Source organism: Pongo pygmaeus, chromosome 1, assembly GCF_028885625.2.
Source record: "Pongo pygmaeus isolate AG05252 chromosome 1, NHGRI_mPonPyg2-v2.0_pri, whole genome shotgun sequence".
NCBI classification, from domain to species: Eukaryota; Metazoa; Chordata; class Mammalia; order Primates; family Hominidae; genus Pongo; species Pongo pygmaeus.
The window spans coordinates 201,829,165-201,852,495 of NC_072373.2; the positions used below are offsets into that span (position 1 = coordinate 201,829,165).

General features: G+C 39.2%; 1 protein-coding gene across 50 annotated transcripts in view; it reads right to left on the reverse strand.

Annotated features, from left to right (window-relative positions):
* EPB41 (erythrocyte membrane protein band 4.1) overlaps window positions 1-23,331 on the reverse strand; it is a 233,095-nt gene that overhangs the window by 110,739 nt on the left and 99,025 nt on the right. For 27 of the 50 annotated variants that reach the window (XM_063666928.1, XM_063666921.1, XM_063666940.1 and 24 more), the window contains exons 2-4: window positions 21,242-21,716; window positions 15,587-15,799; window positions 11,850-11,954 (exon numbers count right to left, since the gene is read on the reverse strand). In XM_063666928.1, the coding sequence (XP_063522998.1) occupies window positions 11,850-11,954; window positions 15,587-15,799; window positions 21,242-21,716 (793 nt within the window). The remainder of the gene's footprint in view (window positions 1-11,849; window positions 11,955-15,586; window positions 15,800-21,241; window positions 21,717-23,331) is intronic. The other 23 variants (XM_054497819.2, XM_063667043.1, XM_063667033.1 and 20 more) reach the window with 3 other exon arrangements.

Sequence of the window (23,331 nt, forward strand, 5' to 3'; positions counted from 1 at the left end):
TGAGCCATTCTGAGTCCGTGCTAGAATTTCTACTAACTTGACATAGGGAAGGCAAACCCAGTTTTGTGTCAATCATATAAAGACTCCAGGGTATAAGCTACCATGTAGAATAAATTGTTATTGCTTCAATTACCTACACCTCCAAATCAAAATCAAAAACAAAATCTTCTGGAGATAATACAAATCAATGTGTACAAGAACAGGTACTTTTATGCTCAGTTTAAATTGTTTAATTCCCAGCATTTTAGTTAGCCAACAAATATTTGAGGAATGCTTCCATGTGCTAGGCACTGTGGTTACAAAAAAAAAAAAAAAAAAAAAAGAAGGATTAAAAACTAGCACTGGTCCTTAGGGAGCTGTGATTCTAATCAGGAGGCAAAAAGAGAACAATCAGTTTGTTCGAGGAGGTGTGATAATTACAATGATAAAAAATATGTGCTAGTGCTATGATAGAGTATAGGGTATTCTGAGAGCACAGAGGACATGCACCAAAATGGTTTAGAAGTCTGTTAGGAAATGCTTCTTAAAAGAATGTCTGGGGTATCTAAATGGAGTCTTGAAAGACAAATGAGTTAGCCAGGCAAAGAAGAAAACGAAATAATTAGAAAGGCACAAAAGTATAAAAGTGACTGCAATACACCTGAGTTGCTGCATGTGGTTCAGCATAGCTGGAGCACAGAGGCAAAGAGGAGAGATGTAAAACTGAAAAGAACAGTAAGGACCAGACACGGAGGGAGAGTATTCCATGCTAAGAACTTAGACTTTATCAAGTTCTTAGCAAGCAGGAGCCACTGAAGGATTTAAAATAAAGGAGCGACATCAATTAGAGAAAGCATGACTATAGCCAGGGGGACCAGAAAAGACACTGTTGTTGAGAATGATAACTGTGGTCCAGCAGAATATAATGGTTAAGGGTACAGGCTTTGAAGTCAGACAGTCTTGAATTCCAATCCTGCCTCACCCTCTCTACCATTTAGCAGCTGTGTAACCTTATATAAGACAGTGTTTCTGAGCCTCAATTTTCTCATATGTATAATTGGGATAAAACTACCATCCTCACAGAGTTATTGTGGGTTAAATTATTTGATGTATACTAAAAGCACACAGCCAGTATTCAATAAATGGTACTGATATTGATCAAAAGGGTCTGATGGGATAAAGTCTATGGGACAGAGGAAAAAAAAATTAGGAGTTAAAGCTATTAGGATTTGTGACTAAGCAAATGGGATGTAGGGGAAGGATGGGCTCATGATGAGGGTTGGTAAGGTATAGTGGTAAAGAATAATTCTCAAGTTGCTGGCTTGGGCAACTGGGTGGATGTGGCACTATTCACTAAAACAGGAAATACAGGAAAAGGAACACATGTTATAAAGGAGAAAAAAATAGCAACAAGAAACAACTTACATGTACATCAACAATTGAATGAATAAATTGTAAAATATTTAAATAGGTATATGTTTAAAGTATCTTTGGAAATCCAAGTGGAATATTTCATAGAAAGCTGTATAAGCAGGTCTGGCACTCAGAAAAGAAATTTGGACCAGATATACATTTGGGCACCTTCCTCATGTAGGTGGTAGATGAACCCATTAAAGAAGATTTAAAAATCACCCAAGGAGTATGTATTAGAGTGAAAATAAAGGGGGACACTTGGGGAACACTTGCATTTAAGGGATGGAGAGAGAACAAAGAGCTGAGAAGTAAATTGAGGAGAAGAGACTACGGTGGTGGGAGAAAGACAGGAAAGGCTGGTATCACAGTATCTAAAGGAATAGGAAGTTTCAAGGAGGGAGTAATTAAGATCATCAATACTGCAAAACAGACAAGTAACATGAGGATAAAACATGTCAGATTTATCTTGGTAAGAACAGTTTCAGCAGAGCAATAAGGGCAGAAATCAAAATGCAATGAGTTATATCAAGTGCAGATGAGGACATGGCACAGCTGAAACTTTCGCTCATTACTTGTGAGAGTGTAAACTGGTAAAACCACTACAGAAAACTGTTTGATAGTATCACTAAAGCTGAACATATGCCTTCTCTAAAATCCGTCAGTCTCACACCTAGGAACATGTCCAACAGAAATGTTTACGGTGAGATGTATACCAAAAGGCACCTACAAGAATATTCCTAGCAGAAGCTTTCATAAAAGCCCCAAACTGTAAACAAGCCAAATGTCTATCAATAGTAGAGTACATAAAATGTGGTGTAGTCAAGCAATGAAATATTATACAGTAACGAGGCCGGGAGGCTGAAGCAGGAGGATCACTTGAGCCAGGGAGGTGGAGGATGCAGTAAGTCAAGATTGTACCAGCCTGTTACCCAGGCTGGAGTGCAGTGGCACAATCTCGGCTGACTGCAACCTCTACCTCTCCGGCTCAAGCAATCCTCCCACCTCTGCCTCCTGAGTAGCTGGGACTACAGGTGCTCACCACCACACCTGGCTAATTTTTTTGTATTTGTAGGGACAGGGTTTCACTATGTCGCCCAGGCTGGAGGAAGAAGTTACTTTTGATGGGGAGTGGGGAGGAGTAACAACTGATAAGGGGTTGGAGGTAGTGACTGGAAGGGACACAATAGGGGATTTTAGAGTTCTGATAATGTTCATTTTTCTTATCTTGGGGGCGTTTACACAGATGTGTTCACTTTTAAAAAATTCTTTGGCCGGGCGCAGTGGCTCACACCTGTAATCCCAGCACTCTGGGAGGCCCAGGCGGGCGGATCATGAGGTCAGGAGATCGAGACCATCCTGGCTAACACAGTGAAAAACCATCTCTACTAAAAACTCAAAAAAATTAGACGGGCAGGGTGGCTGGCGCCTGTAGTACCAGCTACTCAGGAGGCTGAGGCAGGAGAATGGCGTGAACCCGGGAGGCGGAGCTTGCAGTGAGCCAAGATCAAGCCACTGCACTCCAGCCTAGGCGACAGAGCGAGACTCCGTCTCAAAAAAAAAAAAAAAAAAAAAAATTCTTTAGGATGTATATGTATGATTTACACCTTTCTTGTGTTATGTTAAGCTAATATGCAGTAAGGCAATAGAGAATAATATATGCAAACCAATTTCTCAAAGAGTATGGTTACAGCGTGGAAGAAAGGGTTAGAGCTAGAGGAAAAAAGCAGGATCTTCAGATGTCCCCTAAAATAGCAATTCTGGATAATCTAGTTCTATTTGAATATTCAGTGGTATGGATTCTTTTTGAAGAGTCCATTTTATCAATCACATCTTGAGAATTAAATATATTAACACTTTAAGCAGAATTTAAGCTTGTGCATTAAAAAGAATTATATTCCTTCTCTGGCTTAAAAAACAACTTTCCAAATAATATAGAGATGAAGAGCAGCAATATCCTGATATAGATCTTCATTCATTTGGCTAAAGTATTACCCGTCTCCTATGGGTTCTTCTTTCAAAACACCTTCTCACAAGTGGTTTCTTCTACTTGGAATACTCTCTCCCTACTTCTTCATCTGGAAGATTCCTGACTGTCTCTTATAATTCATATCTGTTATTATCTTCTCCAGAAAACCCCTTCTGACTCCCCATCCATGTGGGTGTCCATCTTACTGCTATTGCCTAGTCAGTCTGGGAGCTCCATGAGGAAAGAGACTGTCTTTTATAGCTCTGCCCAGCACAAGGCAGATACTACCTGAACAATAAATGTTTATGAATAAATGAAAAAAGAATAGATGAATGATGCTACTGAAGTAAACCAGGATAGATTAATAAAGTTTCAACTACAGAAATGGCATTTAAAGAGGTAAAATGAATAGGAGCAGATATAGTTTGGATGTGTATCCCCACCCAAATCTCATGTCAAATTGTACCCCCTAGCGTTGGAGGTGGGGCCTGGTGGGAGATGACTAGATCATGGGGGTAGATTTCCCCCTTTGGTGTTGTTCTCATGATAAGAGTTCTCACAAGATCTGGTTGTTTCAAAGTATGTAGCATCCCACCCCCTCTTCCTCCTGCTCTGGCCATGTAAGACGTGCCAGCTTCCCCATAGTCTTCTGCCATGATTCTAAGGTTCCTGAGGCCTCCCCAGAAGCTGATGCCACCATGCTTCCTATACAGCCTACAGAACCATGAGCCAATTAAATCTCTTTTCTTTATAGATATTTCTTTATAGCAGTGCAAGAATGGACTAACACCTTTCATATCTTCGGCAGCATTTACAACCTTAGGTCATAATGTTTTAAAAAAAAGAACTCCATTCCCTGAGTTAGTCATCAGCTACCCTTATATGGAGGTCCTAAAACCCCCATGCATACACATAAGAGATTTATACAAATCCTTGTCCTTTTGAGGTAAAAGACTTTTCTACAGCTCCAGAAGTCTATCTGTCTTAACTCAAGGAACAACCGTTATTTATGCTGTTAGGATGTTGACTTCAAATCACTGCTCCAAGTTATGTTATAGAAACTCTAGAGCACAGGTAATTCTAGGTCTCATTCTTTAAGTACTAAGTTAAAACACAAAAAATAAAAAACAAAACCCCAAAAAACTACATTTAAATTCATTAGAGGTGTTGACCCAAATCTCTGTAGCAAAAGACAAGATAACAAATGCAGCCTCCCTATTCTGCAAGTATATTTACAAAATTTCCCTTTGTCTTTCTAATTTGCCAGACAATATACAACCATGACTGCCACTTGCCTTCAAGGCCAGTCATGAATCAAGGAGAATCAATCCTTTCAGATAACTATGAACTAAATTACTCATACTCTTTATTTAATAGTCACTCCATTGGTGTTTGCTCTTTGCCTGTGAAGGTGAGCAAAAGACTTCTGTTTGACTGATGATCTTTTCAGACTGATTGTCTGACTCTAAAGGTAAGAAAATTCATCCACACAGAAAATGGATGGAAAAAGACAATGACTATATACCATTGAATTGCATGTAGTCCTAATTTAAAATTCTCATTATTTACCAGAAGAGCACAAGTTTTCTGCTTAGAGATGAAATTTGGAGGGAGGTGGAATTAATGTAACTGACTTTTCTCCCAAGGAAAAAATCCTTGATTCATTAATAAATAATTCTAAGCAGGAAAAAAATATAGGAAGCAGCTATTTAACTGACAATTTTGATTCACAGTGGTAACAAATCTCTCACAGAGCTATAGAAGTTTGCTTCTGGGCTGGGCGCAGTGGCTCATGCCTGTAATTCCAGCACTTTGCGAGGCAAGGCAGGTGGATCACCTGAGGCCAGGAGTTAAAGACCAGCCTGACCAACATGGTGAAACTCTGTCTCTACTAAAAATACAAAAATTAGCTGGCTGTGGTGGTGGGCGCCTGTAATCCCAGCTACTTGGGAGGCTGAGGCGTGAGAATCGCTGGAACCTGGGAGGTGGAGGTTGCAGTGAACTAAGATGGCACCACTGCACTCCAGCCTGAAAGAAAAAGAAGTTTGCTTCTTACCTCTTTTCCACTTCTCTTGCCAGACCCTAGCAATAGGCCCATTATCATGCAGTCAGTAGGAAAAGTGAACAAGCAAGCCACTCCATATGAGGGAAAACTTTCCTCCCTGCTAAATGTACTCAATTGTCTACAAACAAAGCACAAAGCTCTTAATGACAGAAGTTACATATACAAAGGACAAATCTTTACATATACAAAAAGAAGACACCAGAGAATGGAAAGAAGAGAAAACAGTTGTCTTTCGTTGTATTATGGCTCACATTTTTTTCCTACAACATAAACTAATTCTGTAGAGGAAACAAAAAAACTACAGATGAAATGTAAAAATCAAGGAAAGGAGTAAAAAGCTAAAGAAGAAAATAACTTAGGAAGGGGCAGCAGGCAAGGAGCTACGGGAGTAAACTGACTGTGCAACTAGAGGATGTCACTCTGCCTTTACGTGCTTCAGTTTCCTCATCTATAAAATGGGGGGATGAGCCCCCAAAGCCTGTATAGCTCTATTACCTTCTGTATTTTCAGAATGGCAGAAAACTTAGATGACCATGATTTACTATGAACTTTACGGATTCAATCATTTCACAAATATCTGTGTACTTCTAGAAAAGGTCTTATCTAGAAATTTGGCTTATTGACAGTACATATACATGGAATGATAGTGTTAAACAAAAATTATGGAAGGCCATTGTTTTGGTCTAAGCTTCTTCACTGGCTCCAACAGATCAGGCCAAACCAAAACGGAGTCACTCATACTAAATACCACATAATCAAACTGAAACCTAAAGGAAGTGGGTAGATGCTAAACAGACCAGTTTTTCCTGAAAACAGGAGATTCCAGTATACCTGAGTCAGTTTAACAAGAAAGTCCTCTCTGTTTTAGCATTTAGAAGAAAAGTAACGTGATGTAAACTAATCAGCTTTTTCCTATTACTTGGTTTCCTTATTCCTACCTTACAAAACCCACTGTTCTGCCATTGCTTATTGGGAGCCCTCATTCTATTTTGTAGAATGAAGGCTGCCTAATACACGAATCACAAATAAAAGCCAATTAGATCTTTAACTAAATTTCTTGTGATTTTATCTTTTTCCAATAGTTAAAATAAAGCCATATAGTCTTGCTAAATACAATCAATTTTAAGTAAAAGATACACTGTTCTTTTGTACACCCTACCTAAGAAAAGAACAGGTAGAATATTCAACCCGAAGGATGCTCCAGAATGCATCTCTAGATTATGACACACAAATCTTTTAAAGCCAACGCCTTGATTAATTGGTAATTTCATTTTAAAACAATAATACTATCTTTTTTTTTTTTTTTTTTTTTTTGAGGTAGGGTCTTATCCCTATCACCCAGGCAAGTGCGGTGGTGTACTCATGGCTCACCGCAGCCTCGACTTCCCAGGCTCAGGTTATCCTCCCACCTCAACCTACCGAGTAGCTGGGACTAGAGGTATGTGCCACCACACTCAGTTACTATTTTTTCATTTTTGGTAGAGACAGGGTTTCACTAGTCTCAAACTCCTGGGCTCAAGTGATCCGCCTGCCTCTACATCCCAAAGTGCTGGGATTACAGGTATGAGCTACCATGCCCAGCCAATAATACTATCATAATAATAATGATAATACCTTATTTTTATTGAATGCTTACTACATGTCAGGCATGATTCTACATGCTTTCATATAGATTGTCTCATTATCATTCCCATTTTACCAATGAGAAAACAGAAGGACAAGTAACTTATCTAACTTGCAACTAGTATGTGGCAAAGCTATTCTCTCAAGTGTAACAATATGTCTCACTCTTTCAATAAACATCTGTTGAATGCATACCACATTCAGGCCAGGCAATATGCTAAATAACATTCTTTAGGAAATCAGTCTGGTAAAAAATAGACGTGGGCCCAGAACAATAGATGAAAATCAACCCACACCAAGATATATAATTGTGAACTCTCAACTTCATAAGGACAAGAAAAAAAAGATCATACTCGCTTGATTGTGTAAAGGAGGAGGGAGAGGAACAAAAGTCATACAAAAGATCAAAAATCAAAATAGCTCTGGCCTTTTCAAGAGCAACACTGGAAACTAGAAGACAATGAAGCAATGCCTTCAAAATTCTGAAGGCAAATAATTTCAAGCCTAAAATCCTACACCCAACAAAATTCAAAATCAAATATGAAGGCAGAATAAAGCCATCTTTTCAGACATGTAATGTCTCAAAAAACGATTACATCCCATGTACCATTTCTGAGGAGTAGCACTATCAAAACACAAAGAAAAGCAAGGATAAAGGAAACAGGAGAAACATCACAGGAAAGAGGCAAAGCACATCCCCAGGATGATAGTGATGGGAGATACCGGGGACAGCTGTGTACAAAACAGACCATGATACCCATCCAGACTAGAAAACTGTGACTTAAGAGACAGCATTATTTTTTTTTTTGAGACGGGATCTCACTCTGTTTCCCAAGCTGGAGTGCAATGGCATGACCTCGGCTCCCTGCAACCTCTGCCTCTTGGGTTCAAGCGATTCTCATGCCTCAGCCTCCCACGTAGCTGGGATTACAGGCATGTGCCACCATGCCTGGCTAATTTTTGTATTTTCAGTAGAGATGTGGTTTCACAATGTTGGCCAGGCTGGTTACGAACTCAGGTGATCCACCCAGTTCAGCCTCCCAAAGTGCTGGGATTATAGGCATAAGCCACCACACCCAGCCAAAAGACAGCATATTAAGGAAGGCCTGCCATCACTAAGGTGTTTTTGCTACTGTATTGACCCTTTCACTTGACAATCCTAAGGTGAATCTTCCCCAGATTCATTTTTGTACAAGATTTACCTGGGCCATGTGCTAATGAAGTTCCTACTTTCCCTTCCATGCTCTGCTTCTTAGATCAGCTAAGGACTCTCGTTTTAATTAAAAATAAAAATTTTAAAAAAAACCACTCTGTTTTGACTTACTTCTGAGCTGGAGGTTGACCATGATAAACTTAAAAGCATAAAATATAGAGTAGCCCATTCCCTTTGACAATGTTCCCGCTGGAGGTCCTATAAGAACCTGGTCCATACAGACCTGCCGATGCCCTGACTATGATAAGGCCAATTTTTCCCAGGATTCACTTGCCCACTGACTTCCCCAGTAGGGGCTCTTATAAACTATCAGGGAAGTTGAAGCCAGATTATGATTCAGAGGTACCAATTTTTCTTTTCCAAAAATACTTACAGGGACAATAATGCCCTTTTCTTACACAGCCAGGTTTGTACTTTGTTATTAAGCTTTTATATTAAGCACTTTTAACAACACTTCACACATAAATATATAAGTGAACATAAATAAAGCAATTTAACATTTGCTCATTAAAAACTAATTACGGTTGGGTGCAGTGACTCACGCCTGTAATCCCAGCACTTTGGGAGGCCAAGGTAGGTGAATCGCCTGAGGTCAGGAGTTCGAGACCAGCCTGGCCAATATGGTGAAACCCCATCTCTACTAAAAATACAAAAAATTAGCCAGGTATGGTGATGCATGCCTGTAATCCCAGCTACTTGGGAGGCTGAGGCAGGAAAATTGCTTGAGCCCAGGAGGCGGAGATTGCAGTGAGCAGAGATCACACCATTGCACTCCATACTGGGTGACAAGAGTGAAGCTCCATCTCAAACAAACAAAAACTAATTACAATAGTGGCAAGGCATAGTGGGTCATGCCTGTAATTTAGCACTTTGGGAGGCTGAGGCAGGAGGATTGCTTGAGCCCAGGAGTTCAAGACCAGCCTGAGCAACATAGTGAGGCCCTGTCTCTACAAAATATAAAAATTTAAAAATTGGCCAAGCATGGTGGTGCGTGCCTGTGGTCCCAGCTACTTGGAAGACTGAGGTAGGAGGATCGATTGAGCCTGGAAAGCAGAGACTACAGTGAGCCAAGATCGCACCACTGCACTCTAGCATAGGCAACAGAGTTAGACTCTGTCTCAAAAAAAAAAAGTGAAAACCACTATAAAGAAAATAAACTTGGTGACAGGACAGAATATAAATCCCAACAATGGTGAAAAGTTTTCAGTGTAACTGAAAATTTTTGTCCCAACATGGGCCCTAGAAGCTCAACTGTAAGCGGAAATTATTTCTTCTGCTGAATGGCTTTAGATGAGCCAGCTTCTAGAAATGTAAGTATGCTTAGATCACAGAAAAAAATATTTCCAGCCATATTAAACACGTGGGTAGTTGGTGACTTTACATGCCAAATTAAAGGATTCTTAATTATTCTCAAATCAATCTGGGTTGTTTTTTTCCCCACAATGTAACTATTCAATTTCTGGGAATCAAAATTATCTCACTGAGCTTACATAAAACACTTTTCAGAGTATTTCCATTGATTCATGGGAGAATTTTCTTTTTTCTTTTTTTTTTTTGAGATGTAGTCTCACTCTGTTGCCCAGGCTGGAGCGCAGTAGCACGATCTCGGCTCACTGCAAGCTCCTCCTCCTGGGCTCACACCATTCTCCTGCCTCAGCCTCCCAAGTAGATGGTACTACAGGTGCCTGCCACCATGCCCAGCTAATTTTTTTTTTAGTAGAGACAGGGTTTCACCGTGTTAGCCAGGATGGTCTTGATCTCCTGACCTCGTGATCTACCCGCCTCGGCCTCCCAAAGTGCTGGGATTACAGGCGTGAGCCACTGTGCCCCACCAATTCATGGGAGAATTTTCTAGCTCACAGTTGTAGAAAGTTTTTCACTGTAGTTTTGAGGGCATTGTTTGGTTTTTAAATTAACTTCAACATTCCCTTACTAATGGGAAATAGGGGTTTCAATTAAGGCTAGACTTTTTAAAATTATTCATTGAAAAATTATAGTTGTATATATTTATGGGGCAGAAAGTGATGTTATGATTTTTTAATACAATGTGAAATGATTAAATCAAATGAATCAAACTATCCATCACCTCAAATATTTGACCTTGTGATGAGAACATTTGAGATTTACTCTCTTCGTGATATTGAAATGTACAGTACTCAAATATTAGCTATATTTACCAGTACAAGCTAGTTTGAGCCCTAAGGGAGACAAAGTAAAGGTTAAGTCTTTAAAGAATAATATTAACCTAGTGCTCAAACACAGTTCTGTTTGAGTTAGCAGTCATTCATAGAAGGAACAAATTTTTGTAAACTACTAGGTATATTCTACAAATACATTTTGTTTAGGCAAAGGATAATTCCATGTCTTCTAGTTTGCATTATCTAACTCACACGACCTAATCTACAATTTGCAGATGTTAAAGGCTGCTGCCCTTCAACTTTTCTTAATAAACTGAAATCATCTTGGAGAAAGGATGAACTTAAATGGCTTAAATTCAGTGTCTACAAGACTCTCTCCAAGATCTCCCACTTTACACCCACCCCCCCAACCTGGTGGTATACCTCTTCAGATTCATCTGTTACTCTATTCCTCATATCCTATGTTCAGCCAGGCTAGATGGCTTTCAGTTCCTGAAATGTTAGTCTCTCAACTCCAGGTCTTACACAAGCCATTCTCTCTCCACCTCACTTGCTCATTTTATCCTTCAGGTCTCTCTCAGCTAAGGCATCACCTCCCCAGAGGAGACTTCCCGGGCCATACTCTCCCCTGACAACCTGTATTTCCTTTTGTATAGCATTCATCAAACCAGTAATTAATGTTATCTTCATAATAAACTGGAAGTTCCAGAGGGCAGGGACCTTATTCACAGCTGCATCCATATCATCTAGTACAGCACCTGCAAATACTTGTTAAACTGGACTAAAGCTTTCATCATTAGATTTATGTTAAATATTTGCAATTTTCAATTAATTGGCCCAGGAAATAATTCAAATGTTCTGAGGTAAATACCTGACTTTTAACCTTTCTTCCCTCCTGCAAGTCCATTCTTTTACTTCTTTCAAAAGTTAACAACTGGTTTCCTTTTAGGTTGGAGGAAATATCAGATTCATCGTTATGACTGTTTCAATAATATTGGGATTTTATTCTGTTTCATAATGTTGCTTTCAAATTATAATTATATATCATAATTATATTTAATTATGTCATAATATTAATAACAGATCATCCATTCAACAAATATTTGTTATAAACCTCCTATGCATTAGATACAATACCAATTGCATAATATATTAAGTTATTGACATCTACAGTACTTGCTAATCAGTGCATCATACCTCTTTACTTTCCTTGACTTTTAAAAACATACAACATATACTTTATTTCAATGATGAAAGAACACACCAGCAATGGTCTTTCCTTTAAAATGTTAATTCTAGAAGAAAAATAGCAGGAAAATCTAAGAAATAAGAGTAGACAGGAATAACTTGAAGAACACTGGCTTAGAGAAGCAGGTATAGATACATTCTTAACAACAAAAGAATTAAAACAAATTTTTTGTCAGCTTCTTAAATTGCAAGCAGTCTCCTCACCTTAGAGGTTGCGTTATCCCAAATGGCTAGACCAAAATAGTCTTCTTCCAAAAGATTGAGATGCTCACATACTCGCTTAAGCAAATCTTGTCCCTTAGCATGTTTCTGCAAAGACATACGTGTCTTAATTGAGTTGAGGTTTCTTCTTTTATTTTTTTCCCAAAAGAGATGAGGATTCACTGTGTTGCCCAGGCTGGAGTGCAGTGGCCTGATCATAGCTCACTGCAGCCTCAACCTCCTGGGCTCAAGTGATCTTCCCACCTCAGCCTCCAGAGTAGCTAGGACTACAGATGTGCACCACCATGCCTGACTAATTTTTAAAATTTTTTGTAGAGAGAGTCTCATTATGTTGCCCGGGCTGGTTTTGAACTCCCAGGCTCAAGTGATTCCCTCGCCTCAGCCTTCCAACGTGCTGGGATTACAGGTATGAGCCACCGCACCTGGCCTGAGGTTTCTTCTTATTTCTACATCCATCATGAAATAAAATAAAATGTCACTTTCCGATTTCTTCTTTCATCTTTGGTTACCAACAAACTTTCAGACATAGTTTAAGCAGAAAATATGATTTATAAAATTCCTGTTCTTCAATTTGTCAGTTTACATATGTAATACACATATACTAGTTTGGAAATTGTGTTACAATTCAAAGCAAAATTCTACCTTCCTTCCATCTCATATTCCCCATCTCCATCCCACACATCACATTCTTTATTTTTGGTGCAATATATCCTGTAGCATGCTATGAGCAACTGTCAGTTACCGTGACCACTTAAATTACTGAATCAACTGTCCAGAGTGACATTTAATTGTGGCTGTGGAAATCATTAGACTCTATCACTTTCAGACCAAATGTCCCAAAGAAAATGAGCTATGCCTCAACTCCCTACAATCTCTTTCAGAAAAATGAATAAAGTAAAATTCTAGATAGCCAACAGACACTACCCGTTGGAGTGGCTCCTTCAGTGGTGCTAGGAATCATTTTCTTAACGTTTCTTAACCTAGAGAGTCAAACCATTCCCAAATTTGGGTTCTTTTACTCCTATTTATAGGAAGAAAATACCCTAACTTAAAGACTGAGATTTAGTCAGAAAGTCCTGGCTCCTCCATTTACGAGCTAAACAAGCTGAGTAGATTCAATTAACTTTTCTGAACATTAGTTTGCTCAGCTGTGAAATGATAAGAATATTTACACTCATCCTACCTCTTTATTGGAATTGTTTAAAAATAATCAAATATGTGAATGTCTCTTGAGAAATATATATGAAAATACTTCAAAAAATTAGAATCATTTTTTGGGCAAACATATATGACGTCTCCTCCTCTCAATGAGATGAGTTATTTTTAATGACTATTAATAATTCACATAAATGTTCATTCATTGTCAGTCTTAACTCATCCATATCAAATCATTTTCTTCTTTTTTTCTCCCATGTTTTCATTCTAAATGACAGAAGATGGTTTGAAAATGCTTCATGTATTTTCCCTAATCCCTTATTCATAATTCTAAAATCCAAATGGCAAATTTTGACTTGAACTGTGAAGAGACTATTTATAATCTTCATTTATCCATCTCAGAATGAATCTTCATATATTTTACCGTAGAAATACTATGTTTGATCATGTGGGTGCTGCTACAGACACTGCTGGGTGTATTATAAAATATGCAGAATATGTACTTATTCCCTTGCTAAACTCCACAACATTCTGAATTCTAGTTTTTGTTTTTATTTTTGTTTTGTTTTGTTTTGAGACGGAGTCTCGCTCTGTCGCCAGGCTGGAGTGCAGTGGCGCGATCTTGGCTCACTGCAACCTCCACCTCCTGGGTTCAAGCGATTCTCCTGCCTCAGCCTCCCAAGCAGCTGGGACTACAGGTGGGTGCCACCACACCCAGCTAATTTTGGTATTTTTAATAGAGACGGGGTTTCACCGTGTTGGTCAGTATGGTCTCGATTTCTTGACCTCGTGATCCACCTGCCTCGGCCTCCCAAAGTGCTGGGATTACAGGCGTTAGCCACTGTGCCCAGCCTCAATATATTCTGAATTCTATAACACATCTGTCCCCAAGGGCTTCATATATAAGAGATCCATATCTGGATCTTGGTCTGAATGGGAAGAATAGGTGTAAAATCGCTTTCCCCATCTCTAAATTAGTTAGTGCAAGAAGCAGAAAAAGCAGACCCTAAGTCTCTAGTTAGGTGTATAGTACCTGTTTCAAAGTACAATTACATCTTTCTTGATTTCCTTTTTAAACTTAGAGAATACCTATTAGTAAATATAGCATAATATTTTAGATGATTTGTGATTGAACATATTTACATTTGCACATAAATAACGTGATTAAGAAATAAGGCTGGGTGCAGTGGCTCATGCCTATAATCTTAGCACTTTGCGAGGCTGAGGCGGGCAGATCGCTTGAGCCCGGGAGCTCAAGAGTAACCTGGGCAACATGGTGAGAACCTCTCTCTACAAAAAATAAAAAAAATTAGCCAGGCATGATGGTATGTGTCTGTAGTCCCAGCTACTTAGGAGGCTGAGGTGGGAGGATCACCCGAGCCCAGGAGGTTGAGGCTGCAGTGAGCTGTCACTGTGCCACTGCACTTAACCTGGGCAACAGAGCAAGACCCTGTCTCAAATAAATAAATAAACAAATAAATGAAATAATTTGTTGCACACATATGTGAATTATACACTTTGTCAATAAAAGTTGTTACTAGTAACAATTACAATTGCTTATATATCAAGCATATCATAATAAACAACTACTGTTCTAGTTTGAAAAATATACAGTTAGTAGATTTTTTTAAATTTCAACTTGCTCTGGCTGGGCGTGGTGGCTCAAGCCTGTAATCCCAGCACTTTAGGAGGCCAAGGCAGGTGGATCACGAGGTCAGGAGATCGAGACCAGCCTGGCTAACACGGTGAAACCCCATCTCTACTAAAAACACAAAAAATTAGCCAGGTGTGGTGGCGGGCGCCTGTAGTCTCAGCTACTCTGGAGGCTGAGGCAGGAGAATGGGGTGAACCCGGGAGACGGAGCTTGCAGTGAGCCGAGATTGCACCACTGCACTCCAGCCTGCACGACAGAGCGAGACTCCGTCTCAAAAAAAAAAAAAAAAAGAATGTCAAGTTGCCCTGAAGGAGCAAAAAGAGTAGCTGAATAACTCTGATATTTTTCTTCAATCCTGATTCAATCACTTATTCTTTCAGAAAACAGAAAATTTTAAGAAATGGCATTTACTGGACTTAAAGACTTACTCATCATCTTCCCATAATCCCACCTCCAGAAAATCACCATTAATACTTCCATCCACAGAAATAATCATTAGAGGCCGGGCGCAGTGGCTCATGCCTGTAATCCCAGCAATTTGGGAGGCCGAGGTGGGCAGATCACTTGAGGCCAGGAGTTCAAGACCAGCCTGGCCAATATGGTGAAACCTGTCTCCAGTAAAAATACAAAAAATTAGCCCGGCATGGTGGCACATGGCTGTAATCCCAGCTACTTGGGAGGCTGACAGGAGAATCACTTGAACATGGGAGTTGGGGGCTACAGTGAGCCAAGATCGTGCCACTGCACTCCAGCCTGGGTGACAGAGCAAAACTCTATCTCAAAAAAAAAAAAAAAGAAAAAAGAAATAATCACTAGAGTGAGTCTTATCGAGGGCAAAATCTCCACTTACCCAACTCTAGATGAAACAACCTGTAAGAGTTCTGATTGTTGGAAATGAAAACATACTCACCTCTACAACACATTCATAAACTGTGTCATCCAACAAAGAAACCTTGCAGTGCATGTTCCTGTGTTTTCTGATTGGTTTTTGGGAAGCTTTTAATTCTCTTTCTGCTTTTGATTCAGGGCTTTCTTCTTTTACTTCTATTTTGGAGCACTCTTCAAGTCCTTCTCCTTCCTTAATTTCAAAATCTGGATCTTCTCTGAGTTCTTCCTGAGCAGGCTACATATCCATGACATTGCCAAGTCAGTAATAAAGACATTTCACAAAACATGCTGTATATGCTTTTACCTATAATAATCTTACCAATAAAAGCATGAACTAAAACAAATATAGGTGACATTAATATTATTTTTCTATAAAAAATAATATGATCCCCCAAATGACCTAAAGACTTTGCTATTATTAAAACTTCTCAGGTAGAATCCCATCAAATCAATAAATGAAGGTTTCAGGTAAACCGAAGGATACCAATCCATTGCTCTCAGCATTATATATTCTTCCTGACCAAGCCATTACATGGTATTATTAAAGTTTAACAAAAACGTTATTGTCTCTGCCTACGCTCCTCAATTTTAGCAAGGTAGCCTTACAAACTGCAAAATAAGATGTGACTTGTTACACATTCTAAATTTTAAATTAATTTTAATTCTAAGAGAAATGCTTGGGACCAATTTTATATCATTAAGCAAACATGTAGTAGGCTAAAAATTTTAACTACCAGTTAACACCCTTCTACCCAATATTAATCATGTTAAATGCAAAGAAGATTCAACGAAGGAAAGAGTTTCCTGGTGCAATCTTAAATTATCCCAAATAATACCGATAAATAGGGTAACATTGTTGGCATACATTTTTTTTTGAGATGGAGTCTCGCTCTGTAGCCCAGGCTGGAGTGCAGTGGCGCGATCTCGGCTCACTGCAAGCTCCGCCTCCAGGGTTCAAGCGATTCTCCTGCCTCGGCCTCCTGAGTAGCTGGGACTACAGGCGCCCGCCACCACGCCCAGCTAATTTTTTTGTACTTTTAGTAGAGACGGGGTTTCACCATGTTAGCCAGGATGGTTTCGATCTCCTGACCTCATGATCTGCCCGCCTTGCCTGGCCAGCATACATTTTTACTTTTACTTTCAACACAACAAAACTACTGACATATTTTTATCTAAACCCGACTAATTATTTTCTTTTAAAAGAATATGTTACTTCCTTGTGTAACAGTTGGAAAACAATTAAAAGAAAAAAAGAATGCATGGTTGACAATTAGGAAAAAGGAATTAATTATTTGACTCCTGCATTAAATACTGGAAGTAATCTAAAAGACTCCTTCCGATCTTTCATGACCCTCTCACTGCAACCTCAGGAAGGCCCTTCATCGGCTATCCTATCTATCTATGCCCACTCCACCGTCTTTCATATCAGTACCCTGGTGCCTTCATAACTTATTACAATAAATAATTATTTTTATTTACTACTTTTTTGTCTTCTCTATTAAAGTCCACAAGGGTAGAAATCATGTCTGTTTTATAATAACAATAATACCAAACATTTATACAACAATTACAATGGGCCAGTTACTATTCTAAGAAAATTACTTATATGAACTCACTCAATCCTCATAACTACCCTTCGAGGCAGGTAGTATTATTATATCCGCACTTGACAGAGGGAGGATAATAGTACCTGGCCTGCAGGGTTGTAAAACAGGCCAGAGAAATTAAGTAACTTGCCTAGGATCATACAATTAATAAGTCACATACCAGTCTGGCTTCAGAATCCATGATTTGTTTTTGTTTTTTGTTTTTTTTTTTTTTGAGACAGAGTCTCACTCTGTCACCCAGGCTGGAGTGCAGTGACATAATCATGGCTCAATGCAGCCTCGCCCTCTCAGACTCAAGTGATCCTCCCACCTCAACATCCCAAGTAGCTGGGACTACAGGAGAGCCACCATGCCTAGCTAGTTTTTTAATTTTTTGTAGAGATGGTGTTTCTCCATGTTGCCCAGGTTGGTCTCGAACTCCGGGGCTCTAGTGATCCTCCTGCCTCAGTCTCCCAGAGTGCTGGACTTACAGGCATGAGCCACCACACTCAGCCCCAAAATCCATGATTTTAAACCTCTTCACCATATTGCAGTTTTTATTTACCAAGGTATATCCAGCCTAGGGCCTGGCACACATGGTAGGTTTTCAATAAATATTTGTTGAATGAATAAACAAACATTAAAAATTTACATAGGCTTCCAAAAAATCCAAGCTACTCTGGATGAAGACTGGTACAATCCTATATTTATATATATTATATACTTAAATGTAATATAAATATATATTTATATATTTATAATACAAAGCAAACACGCTTTTTAAAAAATTCTGGATAAAAAAGGACCATTTAAATAAAATCCTATTACATGTACAGAAACATGGTTAGGCAAATAAACCTTTATCCAGAAGACTCTGATCCACAAGGTTTTGACTATAAATATTAGTTTCCAAAAGGCCTAAAATAGTTTGTTCTTTTAAATAATATCTCCTTGAAATTTTATTAACAATATCGTTTCTTTTTCTCCACATGAAGACAAATAACCTACGGACAATTTATTTCAATTCTGAATTAAATCTTAATGAATGAGATTTTAGTTAAATCTAAAATTAACTGTCCATCATCTGTGTCAACTTGGGTACAAATCTATGACCTTTAGACAATACAGACAAGTTCTGATTCAAATGTTAATTACAACAAGATATGGATTTTCCCCTGTATAAAGCTGAAGGAGAAAAAAGCAGTTAAAAACCACTTGAGGCCAGGCACACTGGTCATGCCTGTAATCCCAGCACTTTGGAAGGCTGAGGCAGAAGGACTGCTCGAGTTCAGGAGTTCAAGACCAGCCTAGGCAATAAAGCAAGACTGTCTCTACCAAAAAATTAGAAAATTAGCTGGGCATGTGGCATGCACCTGTAGTCCCAACTACTCAGGAGGCTGAGATGGGAGGATAGCTTGAGCCTGGGAGGTTGAGGCTGTAGTGAGCCATGATCACACCACTGTATTCTAGTCTGGGTGACAGAGAGAGACGCTGTCAAGAAAGAAAGAAAAAAAGAAAATAAATAAAGAAGGGGAATGAGGGAGGGAGGGGAAAGGAGAGAGGAAGAGGAAGAGAGGGAGGGAGAGAAGGAGGGAGGGAGGGAAGGAAGGAAGGAAGGAAGGAAGGAAGGAAGGAAGGAAGGAAGGAAGGAAGGAAGGCAGGAAATTTGAAAAACTCTTGAAAGTACCGGGCTTCCTGAAAGATAATGTAATTTTTTTTTTTTTTTTTTTTTTTTTTTTGAGATGTAGTCTCGCACTGTCACCCAGGCTGGAGTGCAGTGGCGCAGTCTCGGTCCCAGCAATTTTCCTGCCTCGCCTTCCGAGTAGCTGGGACTACAGGCACCCGCCACCATGCCCAGCTAATTTTTTGTATTTTTTGTAGAGAAGGGTTTCATCATGTTGGCCAGGCTGGTCTCAAACTCCTGACCTTGTGATTTGCCTGCCTCGGCCTCCTAGAGTGTTAGAATTACAGGCGTGAGCCACTGCGTCCGGCCGATAATGTAATTTAATTCTTTTGGTATTCCTAAAATAAAATGGTATTAAGATATGAATGGTTTCTTTGCCTTTACTGTTTGTGTTTATTTACTAGCTAACATTCATTGAGTATTTATTAAATGCCAGGCAATGTTTTAAGAGCTTTTACCCATTTCACTCTTTTAATCCTTTCAATCCCAAATGAGGTGGATATTATTATCTCCATTGTACAGAGGAGGAAACTGATAAAGTGAAAAGTGTCACTTTTCTTCGATTTGAACCGTCTAGTCGGATTCCATAGCTTGCATCTTAACTATTACAGAATATAGTAAATCTTGTTTTCAACCTTGTTTCACTAACAGCAAGTGTGTAATTATAATTTTATCCTAAATTTTACCCTCAGCACTTTGAATATACAAGTAATAGTTCTAGAAATACATGTAATATTCTAATAAGACTCTAATAAAACTATGGAGTCCAAATCTCAGACCTATAATAGAAACATGTAGGACTTATACTTTTTTCCCCCCAACACTGTCAGAGTTCTAGAAGGACTTACACTTTTAACAATGCAGATAATATTCACATGCTTCAGAAATAAGAAGACTTTGAAAATAATTATTAATTGTAATGGAAAGGCTGAAAATAAATGACATTCTTAGAAAATAGTCTGAGTTACAGTACTAATGTTTTCCCATTTTTTGGGACAAATAAACAAACTCACAACTCGTGTTTAGTTTAACAACACTATGTCACAATTAAGGCCCCAGACTAATATACATCACACAGGTGATAGAAAGAGCTAGACTTCCTCATCTATATCTTACACTCTGTGGCAATATGATCTAGTTAAAGAAGATGATCAAAATAAGGTAGACATGACTTGACTCTATCACATACCTTCAAAGGGCTTGAATTCATCACACAGCTTTTAGGAAGATTTACGTAAAAGAACCACAACTGCTGATAACTGTCCTGTTCCTAATATTTCCACAAAAATGAACTCTAAACCATCTCATTTTTCTTTTCCTCTCTCATGAGAAATCTTCAATTTGTTCCATTATTATAATAAAATGATATATGGGCTGAACACATTCATTTGATACTTTTTTTTTCTCTTCTATTCTTTGATTTATAAACAGTAAATAGACAGGCATGGTGGTGCACACCTGTAATGCCAGCTGCTTAGGAGGCTGAGGTGGGAGGATCACTTGAGCCCAGGAGTTTGAGATTAGCCTGGGCAAAATAGCAAGACCCTTTAATACATATAAAGTGCAAGTATCTTTTTAAAAAGTAAGTTTCCAATGACTACATTAATTTTTTTAGAGTAGAAACTATAAGCCGGGCATGGTGGCTCACGTCTGTAGTCCCAGCACTTTAGGAGGCTGAGGTGGACAGATTACCTGAGGGCAAGAGTTTGTGACCAGCCTGGCCAACACAGTAAAACGCTGTCTCTACTAAAAATACAAAAATTAGCTGGGCATGGTGGCCAGCACCTGTAATCCCAGCTACTTGGGAGGCTGAGGCAGAATAGCTTGAACCCAGGAGGGGGAGGTTGCAGTGGGCCGAGATCGCACCACTGCACTCCAGCCTGGGGTGACAGAGCAAGACTCAGTCTCAAAAAAAAAAAAATAGAGTAGAAACTATAAAGCTTTATGATGCTACTTATCGCTATCTTTATGATGCTACTTATCGCTATCAATACCTAAGTCAACTAGCTAGTAAGAAATAAAACCAAGTACTTTTTTCTTCCCCTGTTGTTGAGATGGAAACTTGCCCTTGTCGCCTAGGCTGGAATGCAGTGGCACAATCTCAGCTCACTGCAGCCTCCGCCTCCCGAGTTCAAACTTCTCCTGTCTCAGCCTCCTGAGTAGCTGGGATTACAGGCACCCACCATCATGCCTGGCTAATTTTTGTACTTTTAGTAGAGACAGGGTTTGGCCACATTGGCCAGGCTGGTCTCGAACTCCTGACCTCAGTTGATCCGCCTGCCTCGGCCTCCCGAAGTGGTGGAATTACAGGCGTGAGCCACCGTGCCCAGCCCAAATACTCTTAAATGAAAAATAAAGTGTATAACCTGCCTTCCTTTGCCCACCTCCCATATCCACACATCCTTACCTGTGTTTCTGCACTGCTTAATGAATGAAGATCCAAAGATGGGTCTGTTTTGAGTTCAGGTTCAGGAGCTGCAATCGGGGCCTTTAAAATGATCTCTTCATCAAGACTGGTTCCAAATTCTATCTCTTTCTGACCTCCTTCACCTTTTTCTTTATCTGACTCTATTTCTTTGCCTTCTTCCTCGGACACCTGATACTTGGGCCTTTTGAGAAACGAGGAGAATAGTCGTGAAAGGCCTCTGCTTTCTGATGTCCGCTCCTTGTTCTTGGTCAAGTCTTCATGTGTAGGAGTGTCTCCATTAGAAGCTTTCACCTTCTGTTCACACTGATTATCTCCTTCGGCTGCTGTTTGACAAGATTCCTCCTGCTGAGGTTCTTGTTGGCCTGAGTTTATGGCTTCCTCACCCTCTTCCTTCTGTTGGTGCTGTGAATTTTCGGCCTCAGTCACTAAACTCTTCTCTGTTGTCATGATGTTGCTATTAAAAAGAAGATAGAAAAGGGGGGCTCTTTTAAGCAAAACACATTACTGTTGGCAAAACCCTAAACCCTAAAAAATTAATATACTTAGGTATTTAATTGCCAACAAACAGAATTCAAACCCATTAAACGTGAGACTTTCCATTAAATTACAAAAATATCTTATCTACACATCCTGAATAAAATATTAATGCCTTGAGTCACTAAAGATATGCACATAGAGAGAGTAGCTTAAAATAGTACCCACTGAGGCCACCTTAGTGAAATACATCACATATTAAATCCAATGCCTATAATTGTATATAGTAAATACAGTTTTATCCTTCCTTAAAAAAGGATCGTGGTTTAGTGTCCTTTAAGAGTATCAATCTGAAGGTGTAGGATTTGCAGGAATTATTCCCTGCAAAATTCTCCACACCCCAAGAGACGATGAAATTTAAAAGTTCCCCCAGTCTTTATTGTTCTTTTTCTTTACATTTCTTAGGATGCAGAGACTTCTCTATTAGAATTGCAAAAGTAAAATTCTGATAGTTTGTTGTAAGACTGGATAACAGCAATGACAAGTATACAGTTAAAATAACTGCAAAAAATTTCCTTAGGTTTTCATGTTACAATTCCAAATTATGACCTATTTCAGAGATATCCCTTTTTTTTTTCTTTTTGTGGAGAATGGTGTCTTGCTATATTGCCCAGGCAGGTCTCGAACTCCTGGGCTCAAGCTATCCTCCCACCTCTGCCTCCCTAAGAGCTGGGATTACAGGCGTGAACCAACCACCATGCCCGGCCAGAGGTATCCCATTTTAAGCTCTTTCAGTCTCTTTTTTCTCCTGATAAATATGATTTTGAAAGCTCAGAATTTTTAAGAGTAGGAAGTGAAACTAACAATCGAGAAAGGAGATAGAGAAGAAAAACTTAGAAAGCAAGTGTTGATTCACTCGTAGGGGAGGAGGAAAGATCAGGCAGCTGACCTTACATATTTCAAACATCTTGGCTTCTAGCCTCTTGATCTCAAAATCCCAGTATTATCAGTCAAGCTTCAACAATAACACCCAACAAGCATTGTCACGTGTACTTTACTAAAGAATAACCAACACATGTGGGGACTTTTAAAACACTGGGCAATTAAGTTGACTATTGATGATCTTATGCTTTGATTCACTGCTATCACTAAAAGTACTTCCTCCCCATCACTCACAAAGCAGCATTTAGATTGTCTTCTCATCTTCTCTGTATTAAATAAAGTAATTTAAGAAAAAATTTTAAGGCTAGTGAAGTGAAGCAGTGGGAGTCGAGAAGAAACAAAGACATCTATAACTGGTTGTGATCAATTAGCTGTAAGCACCACTGCACTGGACAAGCCTAAATGAAGTAACTTTATCTGGATGTTAACAATCTGAATGAATAAACAACTATATTTAGCTCATTCCCTCCTCAGGCCCTTCACATTTGCTGCTCTCTCTACTTACCATGCTCTTCTCCTGGCTATTTGAAGGCTGGTCTCCTTCATATCATTACTGTCTTACGCCTTAGGAGGCCTCCCCACATAACCTAGCTAGAAGTATTGGCCTTCATGCCCCCAGATACCCTCACAGGACTACTGCACTTATTATCTGC